The sequence below is a fragment of the Netta rufina genome (genome assembly GCF_964035555.1).
Source record: "Netta rufina genome assembly, chromosome: Z".
Lineage (NCBI taxonomy): Eukaryota > Metazoa > Chordata > Aves > Anseriformes > Anatidae > Netta > Netta rufina.
This window is the reverse complement of record NC_140126.1, coordinates 32532852-32554561: the sequence shown is the minus strand read 5'-3', so window position 1 is coordinate 32554561 and position 21710 is coordinate 32532852. Positions and strand designations below refer to the sequence as shown.

Below are 21710 nucleotides of genomic sequence, written 5' to 3'. Positions count from 1 at the left end.
TCAACTGCATGAAGTTCAACAAGGCCAAGTGCCGGGTCCTGCACCTGGGGCGCAATAACCCCAAGCAGAGCTACAGGCTGGGAGATGAGTGGTTGGAGAGCTGCCAGGCAGAGAAGGACCTGGGAGTGATGGTGGATAGTCGGCTGAATATGAGCCAGCAGTGTGCTCAGGTGGCCAAGAAGGCCAACGGCATCCTGGCTTGTATCAGGAACAGCGTGACCAGCAGGGCGAGGGAGGTGATCGTCCCCCTGTACTCAGCTCTGGTGAGGCCGCACCTCGAGTACTGTGTTCAGTTTTGGGCCCCTCGCTACAAGAAGGACATCGAGGTGCTTGAGCGGGTGCAGAGAAGGGCGACGAAGCTGGTGAGGGGCCTGGAGAACAAGTCCTACGAGGAGCGGCTGAGGGAGCTGGGCTTGTTCAGCCTGGAGAAGAGGAGGCTCAGGGGCAACCTTATCGCTTTCTGTAAGTACACTAAAGGAGGCTGTAGCAAGGTGGGGATTGGACTATTCTCCCACGTGCCTGGCAAAAGGATGAGGGGGAATGGGTTAAAGTTGCGCCAGGGGAGTTTTAGGTTGGATATTAAGAAGAACTTCTTTACCAAGAGGGCTGTTAGGCATTGGAACAGGCTGCCCAGGGAAGTGGTGGAGTCAGCATCCCTGGAGGTCTTTAAAAGGTGTTTAGATGTAGAGCTTAGGGATATGGTTTAGTGGGGACTGTTAGTGTTAGGTCAGAGGTTGGACTAGGTGATCTTGGAGGTCTCTTCCAACCTAGAAATTCTGTGATTTCCACAAGCCACTTCTGTTATACAGCTATTTCTTCAAACAGAAAGGTCTTTAGGGGTCTAGTATTATTTTTACTAGGAGATTAGTGAAGTAATTGCCATAGAGGAGGGAGTCTGAAAGATCCTCAATTGTGAAAGAAGGCCTGAAGCACTTGGCCAGTTAACTGGCAATTTCTACTGCTTAAATTTCATCTCCGCCTGAAATGTATTTACTTTCATTTTGAACCTAACCCCACAACTATGATTTGAGGCAGGAGGTGCACCAGCATCTCTTGCAATCTGCAAGAGTCCATCACTGTGAAAGCACAACTCTACTTCCTCTACTGCAAAGTCACTGAAACAAAAACAGAATTCCCAGCAGGTGTTAAGCGACATACAGCTGCACACTTGCTCCCACCCACCTGGTCAGGGATGGATGCTTCTCCTGGCCTGCAGAGAGCAGCAGCTCTATCAATAGGAAGCCAGGATCCTTGACTTCCCTTCAGACAAGGTTTCTGCCTGTGGTGGTTTTACTGTGCTAGGCAGTTAAACACCACAACTGGTCTCTCACTCCTCGTCCTTAGATGAGGAGGGGAAGAAGTAAAGAATGACTCACTGGTTGAGATAAGGATAATTTAACTAAAGGGAAAATAATTACTGAAGAAAGATTATTATTAACTAAACAATTTAAAGGGGGAAAAAAAAGGAAAGGGAAGAACAAACAAAACAAATGAAGGCTATGTGGAAGTGCAGAGGAAAGAAATTACTCTCTGCTTCCCACAAATGAGCGATGCTTGACCACATCCTTGAAGCAAGGCCTCAACGCACATAGCCGCTGTTTGGGAGGAGGACTGACGTTTTCACAACGAGAGCCCACCCCTCCCCTCTTCTTCCTGTTTCCTCCTTTTATTGCTGAGTGTGACACCACATGGTATGGAATATCCCTTTGATTGGTTTAGGTCAGCTGCCCTGGTGATGTTTCTCTTCTCACTTTTTGCCCACCCCCTAGGAGGGTTAAAGAGAGTCCTGATGCTGTGCCAGCACTGCTCCGTGGCAGACACAACACTGGTGTGATAACACTGCTGTTCCAGCTACAAGTGCAGAGCACAGCACTGTGTGGACTGCTGCAGGGAATGTTAACATCCCAGCCAAACCCAGTACGCTGCTTCCAGCAGCCCATTTTTCATTTTTTTCTGCCTTTATTGGTCTTGCTATGTGTGTATGGCTCACTTGTTGTGCCTTGGAGCCATCCTCTCTCATGAATGAAATCTGCCCAGGACAGTCCTGGTTTTTGTCTTCCCTCTGCCCCGTCTTGACTGCTCCAGCTCTTTCCCACCATTACAAATTTACTGAGATACTCTGCAAAACAATTCAATGAGGCAGTTGAAAGTCTCTGGTTTTGCCCAACTACAAGCTGAATTTGCATTTAAGATTAAATTCTGTCAAGCAGGTACGGTCCAATGGTAAAAGAAGCTGAACAAGTGAAATTTCACAAAGGATTTGTACATACTTTATTTTGTGAAATACAATAAAAAATGTTTATTCCTCTAGAATATCTATACAAAATTCAGAATATGCAGAGTGCCCTTTTAATCTCAAGCAACATTTGTCACATGTACAAAACATTATAGAAACACTCATTAATCAAAGCACAGTAAACGGATGCCATTTTTCAACAACTCAAAACAGCCTCTAAACCAGTGCAAATTTTATTGCATTATAGAAAATTCCCCAACTCCATAAATTCATAATTTATTCACACCACATCCTCTCATCCTCATGACAGTTTATTTTAAACTCCTAGGAGGAGTTTAATGTGCTTCTATAAACATCAAACAATTCCTTTAATTTGCACCAGTGATTGATGCAGACTGAAAAAAAGGTAAAACAATCCTTTTCTTTCACCATATGCACAATGATATACAGCAGAGTAGGAAACAGAACTACAGTCCAATTCAAAAGTTGAGTTTTAAGATTTAGAAGTTACAAGGGTGTTTCATTTATTTTTTTTAAAGGTCTATGAAGAAAAGCTGAAACATAGAAGGCACTGTGAAGTTTTTATTAGTTAAAAGAAGAAAAAAAAAGGTATAGTTCTGCAAGGTGTCCAGCTTACCATTTAATGAAATAAAGTTACCTGCACTGAAGTAACTTCGAAAAGAGAATGAGTGGATTCTTCAGTATTTAATAATTTGTTTAAAAAATATAATTTCTATGATCTAATTTAATATACACTTTGAAAATATGAACCTATGTTGCAGTTATTCAAGGGAAGCAGTAAATTCAAAGGAAGGTGTATTATTCTAACTGCAGCAATACAAAAAGCCATTAATTCACAGTTACAGTGGAATAAAAGTACTCATTAACATAAGTGCAATGTAGCTTGAGCTTAACCGATGTGAAATTCCACTAGTACTAAGACAAAGTTGTTTGCAAAACAAACTGAGTTTAAAACACACATGCTGCTTTCAATACTTTCTATCAAACTTCTGTTTTCTAAGCTTGAATTATATAGAATGTGAAGACAAGATATGACTGTAAGTAACATACAGATGTTTCTATTAACATGTGAAAGCTGGTACCTTTTACTGTGCCAATACTGCAGCCATATCAGTCCTCTATGCACACCGGGGTTTCAAAGTTATTATAGGTTGGCAATGTGCCAGAATATATTCACAATAAAGAATCTTTCAGAATCCTGATTTTAAAACCTTAAAGACTCCTATTTTTTTGTTGTTTTAATTCTTAAAAAAAAAAAAAAAAAAAAGGCAGTTTGACACGCAAGTTGTACCTAGCTTTCATAGCTAGGGGAAAGGTGCAAGATAATATCTTCTCAGCACGACTAACGAATCAAATGTTCTTAGGGCAACAATTCAAGGAAGCTTCTCTGTGATATTAGTTATTCCAATACAAACTTTCTGACTTCTTCGGCTTACTTGAAAGTTCATTAAGAGTTTGCTCCCACATATGTACACAGTTTGGTTTGTACCCTTATTTTGTGCAAACATCACAGGTTTTGAATGGAATATTGATCTATGACCATTTTCTTCAAGTTTGTAAAATATGTTCAAAAACCCAGCTTCTCCTTGAGCGCTAGCTGCTAAGTAGCTGTCAGACTATACAGAATATTTAGAGGCAAGGATGCTACTTTTTCTGCTTCAATTAAGAGGAAAACAGAATCAAGACCAAGTTTATCCACCTCCCTCCTCCCCAGTACCCTTGTCCAACTCATTTATGCATTATGGATTCGAATAACCAAGATTTGGATTACCAGGAACAGGAACATTTGTAGGCAACTAAATTATTCCTACAAAGCCCAAGTAATTTATGCTTTTACTAACTGCAGATAACAATGTCTTAGACCTTTACTGTCCCATGTTCAGAAAGACAGGTGTTTGAAATGAACTCATGCGAAGCTTTTGGAGACTTTTCCCCTCTTTAGTTTTAAACAGATTCTAGAGTGTATGGGTATTGAGCCATGATAAGCACTTTCCTTCAGCACGATTGTAGTGCTTTTAGAATTTGAATTAGAGAAGTCTGCATCTCACAAATCTATCTAGGAACACCTGCAGCCTCCACCTGGTTGTAGGAGACCTAATAGTCAGACGGAGGAACAGGAACTGCCACCATGCACTTGCAAGGAGAGAAAGCAACTTAACAAGTAAACAGTTGATTCCCATTCCTTTCAAATTTTTGTGAACGTGTCTTGTTTGTGGTGTTTTGCTTTCTTAAAAAGAATCTCCTTATCATCTGAAAGATAACTAAATATTTTCAGAATTCTCCTTTTTAATTTTAATTATGGATTTCACTTGAGAGCCAGCTGAGTAACAGGCTATTGAAAACTACGCATTAGCAATCAAAATTAAAAATATTAAGTGCTCACTTTTGCCTTTACGTCTATATTAAAAGAGTTAGTATCAGTAGGCATTTAATGATTTCAAATAATTCCATGCAGAACTTCTACCACTCTAAAACTGAGTTACATACAACAGGAATAGAAACTAATTTGTAGTGTTCAGTAACATCAATACACAGGAGCAAATCAAAGCAAGTTCAGCCATCTTCAAAGATGACCTGAAATCATGCAGGCATCCTTTTTCCTCAGGTAATATTGTTTTCTTTCCTAGTTTCCGTATGTATGTACTGTAAAGCCTGACATTTAGCACTAGATGTAGTAGACACACTCTACCCTGTCTGTTTCTACTATACTATTTCCCAATTAATCAGTATTTTCATCACCAAGTAAGAAGGTTGTTTTAAAATTAAGCTTTATTACTATTATTTATTTCTGTATTACTTACCACGGTGTAAAAACAGTCTGAATATCACCAGTTATGTAGAACAGGACTTACTGGACATATTTTTCTTTTTAATGAGCTGGGAGAATTAAGGATCACTAAAACTTCATTCCTTGTAAGTTGAGTCACAATCATATGGTTGTTTATCCATTCAATACTCAAAATTATTTGTGTATGGCTGTACATTTAATGTCAGTATACAGTTATAGAGTGAAATTTGCCCCTTTTTCTATGTAGAGGAATTAAATAGGAAGAATGCTTCAGAGAAACATTTTGTTTAAAAGGATGTAACTGTGCATGTAAATTATATAAAAGGAGAAGATTAAGTATGAAGAATCAGGCTCAACTCTTCCATTGTGATATAGGTCTGATATCAGCAAGCAACCGTTCATAAACCCCAAAGAATAAAGAACAAAAAAAGAAGTCATTGTGTTCTTCACTTTTAATTGTTGAGACAGCACAATATTTTAATCAGGAAAGAATCTGTCCAGGCAATATCCCCAGTATTAACTTAGGATCGGCACTTTTAGACAAATGCAAGGAATCAGTCTATTATGCAAACATATTTTGTCACAAATAGTGCAAATCCTTTGTTTCATTGTTATAAAAAAATGCTTTTGATGTTTTAGCTGGAAGTGGTTTCAGACAAATTTTCATCCCTCATCATTTTCAAGAATAAAAATCTTTAAGAAAGGCTAGTATGAAGTAAATACATTCATACTCAGATGGGATTATAGTTTGAGCTATGCTCCTTTACCATGCTACCAATCTTTCTCTTCTTTCTCCAAGAATCATTCCATTAGAAAAGCCACTCAGTTAAATTTCAGCAAAAACAAAAAATGGAATAAATCTTGTCATATTTCTCAAGTAACAGAAACATTTAAACTGTAGACCCATGTCCAGGCTCTTCTTGCCAAGGATACGATTACTGTTGTACACTAAATATGTGAGGTGAGAAAGCATCTAGTTTACAAGATGCAAGCTAACGATGGATTTATCATCTCTTCAGATCATTCATTCAAGCACTTCATTTGTGTGAAGTCACACCTTGACGACCACAATTATAAATACGTTTTAATTGAAATATTAAATTTGGACTAATCAGTGCAAAACAATTAACCCACAGGCTAGCATGAAATCATGGGGGAGGGCAATAAAGAGATCAAGGGAAATACATTTTCAAAGCATACATGCATACAGTATAGAGCATAATGTTTTCAGACAGCATCTGTTTGACAAACTTTCTCTGAATACTAATGTCTAAGTTTCCTGTGTAACTTGTAGAAAGCCATTCATTTCCAAGCGGCTAATTGGAGAAACCTATAATTCTCTTGCAGAAAACATCAGTATGTTCACAGGATCTTCAATTTGTCAGGATAGAGTATATAGGAAATATGAATGCAAGTTTCTAGATTTTATGACTATAGACATACATTACGAAAAAGTGAAGTCAAAGATCATTTTGAATACTGAGTGGGACAAGGGTCAGGACAAGGGTAGAAATTTTAGGTGCTGTGATCTGAAAAAGGCAACTTCATTGCAATTTCCAAAACAAGGACTCAAATATTTACATTCATACATATATACTGCACAACAATGCAAAAGGTCATTTTAAAGAAGTACTGAAGTACCGAAAGAACCTAAGCATTATGCAGCAGGAAAGGTCTTTCACATTAAAATACACAAATATTGAAGGCCCTTAAGAAAGTCACCAACTGTAGGCTCCTTTTTAATTATTGCCTTTCTGAACAGCTTGAGATTCTGGGGAAAGATTTGAGGAAAGAAAAGAACAAATACATGCAGGAAAGAAATTGCAGATAAATCATTGAAACCAACTCACCCTATTAATATATTTTAAAAACATTTTCAAATCCTTTACACTCTCTCATGAGATGAAAGACAAGGTTATATGCTGTAGATCGATGAAATCACTGACAAATTGCTCAGTTATCACCTTCTAGGATTCAAAAGTATATGTATATATATATATATATCCCCATACTCCTGGTTTGTTCACCTACTTTTGTCTTGCAGAAGTTTAGTTCTGTGCTTTCCTCTTTTTTATATAAAAGGTGCTCCAAAGTACTTCCTACAATACTCAACTCTGCTGCTTGGTGGAGCATCTATTTTCTGCATCTTTTCAAGATCATCCTTTGGTAGATTTTTATGTGCAAGTCTGTATTCACTATCAAAGACCTCTGAAATAGAAAGAGCATTGTTGAAGTCATTTAAGAAACCATGTACAGAGAACAATACTGTTACTACTAAAATGATTTTGGTCATTTTTATATAATAAAAAAATGATTATCTCAAGTTAACTGAACTAGGTACTCATTTGTTTTGCTTTTTTTCCCCCAAAAAATACCACCTCTCAGAAAACTCGAAAAGCATTTTCAGGCTGTAATGTCAAAAAGCATTGCAGTGGAGGCCCAAACTGCACTGTGTGACTCCAGAATATTTCCTATCAGATGCCACAAGGGAATGGAGTCTCCCTTGTTTGCATAGTGCTAAATAAATGCTAGAGTAGGGGTCAGCAGGAAGCATTGGCAAGCAGGTGTCTAGAAGACACAGAACAACACTACAGGGTACGTGGGTCAGAGAAGATAGGCAAGAGTGGGAGCAAGTTTTCAGACATAAGGCAAAGCTTTAAGGTAATAACCTTTGTTTAAAATAATTACTTATTTTATTCAAAGTGGAAATTAACATCCCCATCTGGACTAGATTTTCAGAAAAGCAACACCTATGACAGCAAGGACCTTTTCTCTAAAAATGCAGTAATTGAACAGTTACTCATCGATCAAATGCTGAATTTCTTCACTAGTTTTCATACAAAGTGTACACATATTTTGTACACATACCACATTATTATTGTTATTATTATTACTACTACTACTACTTACCGATGTCAATGTTCTCTCTTCCAAGAGACACCAGAGAGAGGAAAAGGATTTCTCTGTAAAAACTCCTAGGAAATATTGTGAAGGATAAATCAGTGGAAAAATAACTATTCACAGTTTAGAAAGTCACTGTTCAAGAGGTTAATCTTCCATTGTGCTCTTTCTGTAACTGTACTGTTATCTTGCTTGTGGAGAAAGTAATTGATCTACATGATCAGTAGCTTAAAGTTTTTTCATGCCTGAATATTTTCCGTAACATGGGAAGTTATATTAACCCCAACTCCCAGCAGTTACAATGACTATAAAATCTCCCTGCCAAATACACCACAGAAAGCCTCCAGAAAAACAAGAAACGTAAAATACAGCACTAGTTATTTATTAACTAATTCCTGTCTGAGGATTAAGGACAGAGAGCAGGCTTATTTCAGAGATCAGCCATACTTTGTTATTTGTTTCAGAAAGCCATGATCTATCTCAGAACTGGTACTACTAAATAAATGGATATTAAACCTTTCCTTGTGGAACTGATAAAGATTCTTCTTTACGCAGATTAGTTCTTTTGTTTGTTTGTTTTTAGTACTTACAAACCACAGGAGCAAAGATTAACTTTACATGATTGACTCTTGAACAAACCTTGCATCTACAGTAATTTACTCCAGACTACATGCTTTTGCATGAAAACCTTTTTGAATTACCGTGCAGATTGCAAGATGTACAGCATTATTTACAAATCTCAACTTTGCTTGTGGATCCACTTTTATTAGCTAGTACTCCAGATTGGTATAATTTCCATAGCTGTATTTAGGTTGTTTGGAGAACATTCCAGGTACTGCAACAGGATGCTGTGCACTTGGACTTAATCTTCTAGGTGTGGAAACAACACCCAAGTCTATGTAATCAGTACCCATGGTTTGTTTGTTTATTTGTTTTCTTTTTCTCTTTTTAATTAATTTTAAAATGCTCACTTTGATTAAATAATCATATTTATCCATTTGATTTGGATGAATTTTGCATCTGGCAACAGAATACATTTTTTTTGTAAACACGGGGAGTAACAAATATTTACAAATAAACACAGCATTTGGTAGACGCAGAAGATACTGAATATTCCTCAGAAATCCTTATGGAATTATCATTTTGAAGTGATTATGGTCTGATCTTACTTAACTTTGAGTGGGAAGCAAGAAAAAAGATAGTCCCTTTACCTTTGTCGTTTCACATCTGGCTTAACATTCTGTAGAAGGAGGTGGATTGGTTTAACAACATTGTTGTGTTGAATGCTTAGTTTGATGTTCTCCAATAAAGTGTTCACTGCCTGCTGATCTTCTGCCACTGTGGACAGTCTCTTTTCAGAAGAATCTGGTAAACGTAGAATGGTAGATTTTTAAATTAGCAAGCACAAATTCACTTCAAAAATGAAATATATATAGAACCTCTATTCAATCTACAGAAATGTGTTACCTTTGTCTGCTTTCCTTCACTACAGAAGTGACAGAACGCATCAAGTATTCCCATATAACAAAGAAGTACAAGAGACTGAAGAGACTCTAGCTTTGGATGTTACCTGTCATAGTTATTAGCTCAAATAAAAAAAAACTGTACTTAGCCTTCTTAGAATGAACTTTTTATTTATTTATATGCAAAGTAGAAAAGAAAAAGCAAACACTTGCTTTTCAAACATTTCTTATCAAAGCCTTTCCTGAAAGACACTTGCAAATTCATTGATGATAACTTTGGGTTACACATTGAAATAAAGTACAGTTGCACCAAATGAGAAAGAAAGTGATCAAGTCATTTACCATCATGATTTGTTGTTCGCATTCCTAGTTCTAGAATAATACTATTATTTTTTAGAAAATGGCTCATGAAGATATAAATTCCATTTACTGGCAAAAAAAAAAAGCTACAGATTAGGCAGTAAGCACATGATGCGTAAATGAAATGTAGACTTAGCCAGGAGCCTAACCATGTTGACTTGAGAGTTTCATAAAATTGTCATTCATTATGGTTTTCCAAATACTTTCTGTAGAGCTGCTCTGCAATACTACTGCAGTTTTTTTTCCCCCAGCACAACATTTAAAACAGGCCTATGTATATAAATGCATGTATTTATGCATTTTCAAGTCTAAGTGCTTTGGGTCAGCTTTTCATATATTATACTCAAATTAATATGCTTCTATAGAAGTTGAGGAAAATACATCTTATTCTGTGCTCTTGAGTAATTTTCTGATCAGCCTGCTTAGTTTTAGGACACTTTGGACAACCCATTTTTAATTCCTTAGAGCAAGAGCTAACTTTTAGCCTGGACTTTAAAAGTCAAAATGCAGACAGAGAAATTAGGTCAAAGGTTGTTTTTTTTTTTTTTTTTCATTCGTGTGGTTTTTTGTTTTGTTTTTGTGTTTTTTTTTTTTTTTTTAACTGATAGAAGTAAAGGTATCTTAAAGTTCTCAGGAGTTCTCAGAACCAGTCTGCCACATGATGCTTTTTCATCCTTCCAAACCAAACTACACTAGGCAAAGGCTTTCTTGGATATTATTTTATGACAGCCAAGTAGGCTGTCAAATGTACTTATTAATTGGACTTGCAACCTTTCATTCATTTATAAAAGTACAAGGTACTCTTCTGTAGTACAGTCTTTTTCTTTCTGTCTGTACAGATACATTCAGGTATTGCGGTGAACAATCAAACTGAGTGAAGATTTTTTTTTAAACAACAAATCTAGAACAAATGCTTCCATCCTGTTTGTAAGCATATGGCATATAAAGAACAGGTTACATATCTTTTCACACAGTTCGGGAAAATATCATAACAAATAATTTGACGTTGAAACAATGTTAAGTACCTAAGAGACTGTAGATGCTTCACACACTAAAAAGCTTTCCAGCTAGGTGGGTGGTATACCTTCAGACACTACAAAAAAGCAGTTTCTTTCTATAAGCTCTCTACTCCGTTTACTCATATCATTTATTTTACTTACTGAGATTTCTCCAAGATATATACAGAGGCTCCCCAGGCTCTTGGTGGAGGTTGATGTTGTCCCACAGAAGTTGTATGTATACTAGCTTGCTATCTTGAGCAAGAGATGTCAAAGGAAGCTAAAAACATGAGGAAAGACAAAAAGTTTAAAGAACATACGTGCACACTTATTGCTCAAAAAACTATTCTTATGCTCATTTTGCAAACAAAAAAATAGATTTACTTCACTTATATGGAATAAAACAAATAAGAACAACTGATGTCTGCATTTTCAGGAGCAGAGTCACATACATTGCAACATTTAACAGCCTCTTCCAGTCTAGCTTGATGTATGAAGATTGCTCAGTTTTCTATGTGTATCTGCAGAAAGTATTTGGTTATGTATCCTGAACTACTTTTTGTGAACTAAACATATTTCTCATTTTGTACTACTTATTACAGTCTTAGTGTTCTGATTTGAGTGAGTCTTGATATGCGTAAATATGTGCTCATCTGTCCAGCAGCTAAAACAGAAACTGTATTTTCATACTAATATGAACCATTATTTCCATCATAAAACATCTGTCACTCAAAACAATAGCTCAATTTTTACAAAATACTTAAAAAAATATAAAATTAAGTGCCACTGGAATCACTAATACAATAAGAATCAGTGGACAAGTATAATAAGCCAGTAGTGTATGAATTTAAAGTAGTAATCACAATTTCATGTCCCATCTTGTGATTTTCTCTGCTAATGCATTTTATTTTTCCATATGCTTTAGATTTTATCAGTATTAGTGTTCAGCCACATTTCTTAGAAAATTCTATGGCACACTCCACAGTAGGTTTTTTTTTTAATACGTATTAGTTTTGTAAGTTTATAAGCAGACAGTAAATTATTTATCACGTGAGACAAATACAAATAGTCAAGGAATTTGGCATTTACATACACAATTCGTATAGGTATATGAAAAACATCTGTTCCTTAAAATAGGGAAGACAAAATATTGAAAAGATAGCATTACTTATTTTATTCTATTTATATAGCAGTGAAACTCACTGAAGTCTGAATAGCAGAAAAGAACAAAGAATCTTGCCCAAGAACTTGAAAATTTTATGTACCAAATTATGGCAGTCCACAACATGTATTACAATACGTTGTAATCTGTTAAATCTCCACAAACATATCTTGTTTCCTTCAATGAATCTACTCTGGCTTTTTTTTTTTTCTTTTAAAAAAAAAAAAAAAAGAATAGCTTGACTAGAATGAGTGATGTTTTCACTCTCTATCTTTCAAGATTCTTTTTGGAAAACAAGCTTATCTGCTAGTAATATATTAAAAAAGACAGTAACACATAATTTATTTAATCCAAGCTACTCAGAAGGCACTTACCTATTTATTTATTTATTTTTAACTAAACCCTCAAATTTAGAAGTGAACATATTACAGTAAGCTAACACAAAATGTCACTAACCTGCACTCCATCATTACAATGTTCAGATGTTAGAATGAGTCCAGGTAAGTTGCTAGGTAGGTCCAACCGTCGGAAATACCAAACTAGGTTCCAGAAAATTATGGGATGCTGATTAATGAATTTGGATGTATGGATTACTTGCTCTCCCTCATTTTCCAATAGTGATTCAAGCTCCTTACGCAGTACCAAAGGGCTCAAGTAGGGTACAGATACAGGGAGAGGGTTAGGTCTTTTTATTAAAGGATCCTAAAAAAAAATACATTGAATATTATACAGTATTAATATATGATATATAATATATATAATATAAAATATAACATTAATCTATGGTATATGGTATTAATATATAATATTGAATAATTTCCAAAATCAAATAATTTTTCTTGAAAATGCCCCATTGCACTATCTGTTTGAAATTTGGAAGAAGCCTCTGGAAGTACTGAATACACATTAATTTTAACAGCATCAGTAGCTTTGACTGCTGAGGTGTTTCTTAACTTTACAGAACAATCACTTAAGCTCACCTAACACTGTCTTAGGTGAAAAAGAGAAAAAGAAAATGCAACTTGTCCCTGACTACACAGTTTGAAGCTACCTAACCCTGTACTAAGCCAGTGGCAATAGATACAGCAAAAAAGCATCCAATTACATTATCTATGAACTGAATCACACATACATGATATATTGAGAGAGCCTCTTGCGAATAAAAAGCTCTACGAAAAACGAGGACCTCCGTTTTACTTGCACGAATAATGCAATATTCTCAGTATGTCCTCTTACTTTCTCCCATCCAACCCAGCAGGTAAACCTTTTAGAATATAGATGAGAACTAGAAGTAAACATGTGAAAAAGGAACAACCTTTCACTCATTGGACCAGTCTGCTGTCTGCACTATTTGGTGTTTAGCCTGCTGTAGAACTTGCGTTATTTTTAAAACAAACTTCCAATTTAGAAAAAGACAAAGAATAGCTCAGTTCTGCCACAGAGAATGCTTAAGATTAAGCAGCTATGTTTGTACCACGTACTAAAGAAGCAGACCTTGGAACTCTTTTAGACAAAAGTAAGCCAGAAGACACCAAGATTTCTTTGTTATAAGTATCTGAAAATTAGGCTTGACCATTTCTGTCCCCAAAATATTGGACAAAGCCAGTAGAAGAACTTTATTCATTGTAAGTTCATTGTATTCAATATTTTGCTGTCAACTGAGTGTACAAACTTACCACAACTTCTTGCAAACTATTTGGAAGACTAACTGTTGAAATGCCATGAGATGGTCTCTGGGAAAGATCAATGTTCTGCAGTGGACCTCCAACACTGTGGCTCCGAGTTAAAGACACTCCCCTTTTTGGTGGATTACTGGTAGATGTCTTCATTGTTCTGGGATCTTTGCTCTGTTCTTCAGCCACATCACTATTTGGATTTTAGAAAAGAATATGCTAATATGAAACTATTCAGCATTCCTTCAGCAACAGGAAGGAAGCAGACAACGGCTGCCAAATAACAACACCAAAGCAGGTTTCTCTATCAACAAGGAATAGTATTTGCTCAGTTAGCTCCACAGTTTAGGGAAAACAAAACAAAATGCCTTTCAGATCAACATGGCCCTCACACCAAAAAAAGCAGCTGAGTGTACTAAGGTTACTAAGACTTCCGTCTGAAAAATCTGCAGTAATATATATAGGCACAATTTCTCTGCTACAGCCTGTGCTTAGAAAAATACCTATGTAGATTTTGTTAACAGACAAATATCATCCTGTTTTGACTGTGTTTACTTCATTCTTTCCTTCACGTTTATTTTCTCTGAACGTTACTAACAGAGCAAAGATGCTATAGGGTCTCCTGGATTGCTTGAAGTTAGTCTGTTTTTTTGTTTAAAAATAAATAAATAGATAGATAGATATACAATATATATCTATATATCTATATATGACACCAGAGTTAAGATGTTAACATATGGCAAGTTTACCTTTCACTTAAGAGCATTAAAATTTAGAGCATTAAAATTAATTGAAGTTTTAATAGCCTAACAAAGGCCTTACCTAGAGATACTCAAGACTTCCACACTGAACAACGATGAAAAGAACCTATTCCAAGAAAATGTCAGCAAGTCCCAGCAAAAGCTTCACAATTCACGGCAGCAATATTTCAGTTCCTTTCCAACAAAACACCTTCTCCTCAATGCTTCTTTCCTTAAACTGTTCCAAAATACATGCTGTTTTTCTGAATTTTAGTTCTTTATCAATATTATTTGCCATAGAACTTGCACAATTCAAGTGTTGATCGCTCCAAAGGCTGTCTCTCAGAGACAAGTGTTGCAACAAATGTACTTATTTTCCCTATTATGCAGTGTCTTGTGTTAGATTCTAAACACAAAAGGAGGAGGAGTAATGCTGGAATTTCTGCATGTCTTTTAAAGGTGAAGGTGTTCTAACAGCACCGAGTAGAAGTTTTACCTATTAATAGCAGGCTGATATGAAAATTCAAGATCTTTATTTCTGCAGATAGTTCTATCTTTAAAATGTACTCACAGGAAATGTACTCAACTTACATGAAATTGATAATAGCATGATTACATGGGCAAAAAAATAAGCAAGGAAACAGACAATCATCAAGTTACAATTGGATTTCTCCAACATATTTAGTGCTTAAGCCAACCATCACTCTAGACTAGAGCAGAAGTATTAAAACTGTTGATACATTTCTGACAGAATTAACAATCCTGTTTTACCTACCTCTGCTCAGGTGCAGGGCTGGTTTCTTCAGCTATGGCATGGCTGGACTCTGGGTGATCAGAAAAACTGATCAAGTCAGCAACAGCTGGACTGGACAACAATTTCTGTTCCAGAGGATCCGTGGTTAATGGAGTATTACCACTCTGTAAACTATCTCCTGAGGTACTTTGCTTCAGGAAAAAGCTAAGTTACAACATGAATGGGAGAGGAGGGGAAATAGGTTAAGATGTAAGCATAGATCCAATTAAGTTAGTATTTTCCACAGTTACTTTCAAAAAGCAGAAAAAAAATAAAGAAACACAGCATTTAAAAGATTGAAAACAGAACACAAACTTCATCATATTCTCTCCATGGCAACCTACGTAGGGACAGTAAATGAACACATACAGAGATTGGTTCCACGAAATAAGAATGCCTGCTTTGGAGGTATGTAGTTACAAGGGAACTTAGATTGTAATAGCTCCCATCAGTAACAATATATCAATATTAATATTGTAACATAGAGACTAAAAACTATTACTGACACAAAAACCAGGAACATAACTTGTTTTGCAAGTTTTTTGTTTGTTTGTTTTTACTTAAGTACACACACTACTGATGTTCTGTTTCAGCATTAAAGAAACAAAGAGAAAACAGACTTAATACCTTCTGTGCAGTAATGCTTAAAGAAAATACAAAAAGAGTGGTAAGAAAATGCAACCATTGTTGTCTTTTGGCTCTTTTATTATGAAACTCAACAGTTTACCTAATTTATAATTTCCTTCAGTGCAATCACAAGTGTTGCACAGTTACAATTTTAAGAACATCCAGACAAAAATACTGTGAGATATAGCTAAGAATACAGAAAAGACTGTACTGCTGTGAAATTGTTGAAAGAATACAACCATGTACAAATGCAAAGGTTGAGAAAGAAGATCTGTAAAACACACTAACCTTGCAGAGCCACGTAGGTCTTTAAATTCAACATTAAGTAAAGGTAGGAAGGTACTTTTACAAAAAGGACAGGTAGTGTTCAAGTTTGAATCATCTGGTGTCCATCCAGCCATGATTTCTTCATCATAAACCAAAGCACCACAAGCTCTACATTGAGAGCAGCTTGACATCAATACCTAAAAACAGCAAACAATGAATGCTATCAGTCTTGTTTTAGGATTCCTTTAAAACTGGCTTTATCGGCTTAATATCTACAGGAGTTTAAAAGGTTAAGTATCAGAATGCCAGTCTGGTGATGTGAATTTATCACTGCTTACTCATCATACTCAAGAGTTACCTTTTGCTCATAACTTTCACTGTGAAAGGCTAACACTAATCTTTTTTGGTTAGATGTTCTGAAAGCTGAAAGAAGTGTTACAGAAATTGTTTAAGTAAATAACTGTCTACTTTTCTGCAAAAGAAGTTAAAAAGAAAGCTTTATAGTGGAAAAGAGGGAAAGGTAGTTCTTACCTAGTAAAAGTCTCATTACTAAACTAGCTTAAGAACTAGAGAAATGGCACTCTGAAAAAATACTGTAGTAGCTGAGAAATGGTTTATTATCTATCTTTCAACTTTCTTTTACTTTATTGTTTCATTTTCATAGGAAAAAATAAAAAGCACCACAAAAACCACAATGACAATGTTTTAGACCAACAGCAGCATTGCTTTTACAATCCAGTATCCCTTATGTAAGGTAGTGCAGAAGTTTGACAAGTCTAAATCTGACAATCAAACAAAATAAAATTACATGGGACATAACAAAAATAACACTACTGAAAGTGATTAAAGCAAATTAAGTGACCATCCCCTATGTTTTGTTTGTTATTGTTTTTTTTTTGTTGTTTTTTTTTTTTTTCAAAATTTGAAAGCATTTGCAAGCAACAACTGAAATAGAGTCATTATTCTAACACCGAGTACTGTGCTTGACTGCTTTTTCATAGCAGCCTTTATGGTACTGTTTTAGATTGGTGAGCAACACAATGTTTTTAATGCAACAACATTTTAGCTGTTGCTGACCAGTGCTCACACAACACCAAGGCCTTCCCCCCACCTTAACTCTGCCACCCCAGCAAGCAGGCTGGAGATGGGGAAGAGGTTGGGAGGGGACAGAGCGGAAGACCTTCCATCCTGTATAATGTCATGCTCACCAAAGAAAACTGGGCGGGATGGGGTGGGTAGTTTTTCCAGGCAGCTGTAGCCTAGCAAGTGCTGGTCTGCTGGTGGTGAGTAACTGAGTTTGTATCACTTGCTTTTTGTTTTATTTTTCTTTTTTCCTCTCCTCTATTCATTTGAGAAATAATATTACTTATTAAATTATCTTCATCTTGACCCTCAAGCTTTTTTTCTTGCCTCTGCCCTTCCATTTCCCCCCTCTAGCCTAGTAAGGTGGAATGAGTGAATGACAGGGTGGGGAACTTATCTAGTATGTGGGGGTCAATCTACCAAGTTATCTAGTAACAATACATGATTTTCCAAAGGGGGAAAAAAAACTTGAAAGGAGAAAAAACTTGTTTTCTCCTCAGCTTCTACTGCACTTTAAGTTTTAAGTTTTTCCTGAATTGGCTCATCTCTCTGAGACACATAAAAACATTTGAAATGCTCTTTTTCTTTACAGCTACTGTCACACCTTCAGATAAAAGTATCAAGCCTCTCTACAGCAGAAAAATGCAAAAGTTTTATTATGGAAAATCAAACTACAGCCCAACTAAACATAGTTACTCCATGCAGACAAATCAAGTAATTATATCTTTCACTTATGAATTTATTAATCTTACCTCCATTGCATAGTTCTGGAAAATGCTGGATAAACTAGTATTATGAGAAGAGCTGAGCTCTGACTTCTCAGAATCTGGAACTTTCGTACTTCTTGGGAATGAAGCTTCACCTGTACAGAAAAGAGTAGTTTGAGTCTTCATTCAAGGAAAGAACATTCCAGAAGAAAACCAAAATATCAGATTTTTTTTTTTTTTTTTTAAATCAAGACAAAGCAGTAACAGATCTCAAGAGACATATGTAGCTATTTAAATTCATTGATATTACATAATGTAAAGATATCATTTTTGTGATTAACATTCTAAATCTATTTTTGTCTAAAGAATGCAACAGACCGGTAAAAGTGAATAAAATCTGAAAACACAAAGAAAGAACAAAGAACAGCAAAGAGCAGTAAGATTGCTCAATATATATACACTCAAGAAAAGCTGTTCAATATTTAAGTTATGTATCCATATGTACATAACAAACAAAAATAACACTGACAGAGACACACAGTACCACATATACCATTACTGTGATTAAGTATTCTCTGGCTTATGTTGACATAAAATAAACAACCTATCTTTGGTAAGTCTGGTATTAACGGTTATGAGTTTCACACAGAAGAAGGGGAAAAACAGTTTGAATACCAGAAGGAAATGGTTGGATTCTGTTTCAGGAAGCAAAACTATCAACATTACTTCTTCTGACAATCACAGTTAAACTTTCATTTTCAAACTCACTGACAGAGTCCTCCTGTCATGAAGAAAGTTCTTTTGCTTCTTCATGATAGTTCTATCATTAGAGTGCTACAAAGACAGTTAAACCAAACCCCAAGCTGTCCTGCAACACATTTTCCTCAAATTACGGATCAAATTTGACTGGAAATGATAGATCTGCTTCAACCAGTTTTAGTGCTGGGAACATAGATGGCGGTTTGGCATATATTCAGCATTTGTTTACCTTTATCAATTCAAATCAAGTATGCATCCAGTAACTCCTATTCCACATTAATGTGGATGTGCTGTTTTTGGAGTTTTGGTTCTACCTCCATTACTAGGCAACTATTTGCAGTTCTTGAACACAGAGGAAGTATTTTACAGTTCAATGCCTGTAGTTTTTATCAACTTTTTATACATTGAAAGAATAGATGCATTAGCTATTTGCTACTGCAAGAGAAAAGTACTTATAAAATACATATAAAAATAAAGTAATTTCACATTATCACGCCTTCCACTGTATTAAATATATTTTTCAGACATAACAATTTCACCTGTTTGTTACATTATAAACTAAAAACAAAGGTAAAAAAATCTCACCTGCACTGTAATGCTGTCTTCCTGCATCTCCACTGCTGCTGCTGCTGCCAAGACTAGTAGTGCTTTGCGCAAGCTCATTCGCAATTAGTCCTGGGACTCCAGATCTTGATGACAGATTATCCCCTAAAATATTATCTTCAAAACCAGCAGGGAAGTTAAAGTCTGGTCGACTGTTTTCTTCCTTTAACACAAGAAGAAAAATAGCATTTCTTTTTTGTTTAGTACTTCTAGATCTATTGTTTTACTTCCATCTTTACTCTAAAAATTAAATAATTAAAGTAGCAGATTAAGACAAAATCTTGATGTAAAGATTTTTTTTTATTATTATTATTATTTTTTACATATAAGATACATTTAGCCAATCCCCCCTGAAAGAGCAGATATTGGACAAAACAGAAGGATATTGGAAAAATATCCTTGACAGTTAGAATACTCAGCTGATGATCAAATTCAGAGACAAATATATTTTCTTCATGACAGGAGAAACAAGGGAATTATGCATAAATTGTGATATGGAAGACTGGCACTTCACAAAAGAAGAGGAATTATCAGGAAAAGAAAAAAGGTCTGAGTTCAATTCTGAGGAAAGATCTTAAGATAGAAATGAAATATACCAGTAGATCCAACAGTGACACAGTCACTAAGACACACAGGAAGCTATAAAATAAAACAATAAAGATATTAAAAAAAACAGGAAGTTGTGGATATGGGTAAGAAAGAAAAAATAAATAAAAGTTAAAAATAAATTAAGGGGATTATGATGTGCCCTTAACAAAAATTCTAAGGAACAGATCAATATAACGAAGATACTCAGGAAAACCTAGCTCATGGGAAAAAAAAAAAAAGTACACCAGTTGAGTTTTCATTGTCATAGGCCAAAAAAGTGAAGAAAAATCTTTTCTACATTTAATAGAAAAGATAGTAACATCAGTTACATCTGTTTAAAGTAGAAATAAAGCTGAACAGCTGTTTCCTCTCTTCTCATCTCTTATGGAGATAGGGAAAAGAGGAAGAATTTGAAAAAAGGAAACAAGAAGCTGTCTAAACAGCCTGAAGAGAGAAGACAAATGCTTAGAGAGCAAAACACCAGATAAAGGGGTTTATCAGATCAAAACAGACACATCAGATTTAATCAGATTAAAACACACACACACACACACCAAGCACGCTTACATAGGAACTGCAACATTTTCTTTCCAAATACCTGAAGACCAGATCCAGAACTCATGCTGTCCTTTACTTCTTTCAGCTTTAATACTATTTAGGAAGTAGCACTCTAACTTTGTCTACCTTAATTTTTCATACTGAAAAATACTTGCCTCATCATCTGAGTAGTTATACACCGAAGTTACAACTCCCCACATCTTACTGGCCACATTAGCAGCCTGTTTCATGCCTGATTTCAGAACATCCATTTTTGGTCCAGACAGTATATTGTCTAACTTCAGATTGGATAAAGTCGTTACAACTGATCCTAAGGAGCCATGTGGAGAAGAACGACCCAGTCCTGTCAAAGATGAAGAGCGCTCCTTCTGAACCCGTGGATGCATTTGTTGTTTTGGTCGCCCAGTAAATGTCTTGGATCTGGAGACAGAAGGACTTCTGCGATTTTCATAGGACTCAGACGATGGTGGTATGGAATCCAAAGGCAGGCTTGACCTCCGCTCCTGGGAGTGACCAGGTGTACCAGGGGCTTCTACTTCCCTACCTGGCTTGTGCAGTTCCATGCTGGGAAACTTACTGCCTAGCGGGTTCTTGAGATTCATATAGCTTTCTATTTCATCTGCCAAATTGCGCGCTGCAACTGGTGACACCAGCTTTTCCTCTGGTTCAGGGAGTCTTGGTTGGATGCTGTCAGTAGCCAGCAAAGATAAAGGATCCAAGCCTACTTCAACATCTTCCCTTTCGACAGGCTTAACCACTCCATAAAAGCTATTTCTTTTAGGAGTTGCATCTTTGGATTCTGTTTTCTGTTTTTTGGACTCAGCTAACTGTTCAGTGTTCACTTCTTCCACACTGGATGCATTTTCATCTCTTCCGTTCTCAAAATGCTCCTGCCCTTCCCCAGGTTCTTCCAGCACTGGTGAAGTTCTGTGCTCTAATTCCCAATCACTATCAGTCACACGACTCCAAGAGCCACCTTTGCCAGACACCTGCTGGTCAACAGCACTATCAAAACTGTGGGATTTATTCATATGACAAGGTGAAGTTTTGGCTCCAGACAAAGCTGCTGTTAAAATCTTGGCATCTGCTCCCATCATTATCGCTATTTCTCTAGAATGCAAGTCCAAGCTCCCTTTTTTCAGCAGCATTCCTGCCCTGCTTTCACTGCTGAAACTGCAGCTTCTCTCTGAAAACAGCTTCTGCCTCTTCTGTCCTTTTTCACTTATTTTCTTTGTAGAAACATCACCAAAGACTACATCTTCAATTGAATCCTGAGTTATGAATAGCGGGCTTGAAGCAGTTTCTAGAAGAGAAAAGGCATTACATATGGTATACGTAGCCATCAAGACTGTTTCTTTCCTGAAGTTATGTGGCCTCCTTATC

General features: G+C 36.1%; 1 protein-coding gene across 2 annotated transcripts in view; it reads right to left on the bottom strand.

Moving 5' to 3' along the window:
- Window positions 1-5479: 5479 nt before the first annotated feature.
- The window catches only part of DENND4C (DENN domain containing 4C), a 67999-nt gene continuing 51768 nt past the window's right edge, over window positions 5480-21710 (bottom strand). For both annotated transcript variants that reach the window (XM_084305086.1, XM_084305085.1), the window contains 11 exons: window positions 20479-21630; window positions 19164-19340; window positions 17865-17974; window positions 16051-16226; window positions 15118-15300; window positions 13606-13795; window positions 12386-12631; window positions 10930-11047; window positions 9158-9311; window positions 7956-8020; window positions 5480-7253 (listed from right to left, as the gene is read on the bottom strand). In XM_084305086.1, the coding sequence (XP_084161212.1) occupies window positions 7117-7253; window positions 7956-8020; window positions 9158-9311; window positions 10930-11047; window positions 12386-12631; window positions 13606-13795; window positions 15118-15300; window positions 16051-16226; window positions 17865-17974; window positions 19164-19340; window positions 20479-21630 (2708 nt within the window). In that variant the 3' untranslated portion in view covers window positions 5480-7116. The remainder of the gene's footprint in view (window positions 7254-7955; window positions 8021-9157; window positions 9312-10929; window positions 11048-12385; window positions 12632-13605; window positions 13796-15117; window positions 15301-16050; window positions 16227-17864; window positions 17975-19163; window positions 19341-20478; window positions 21631-21710) is intronic.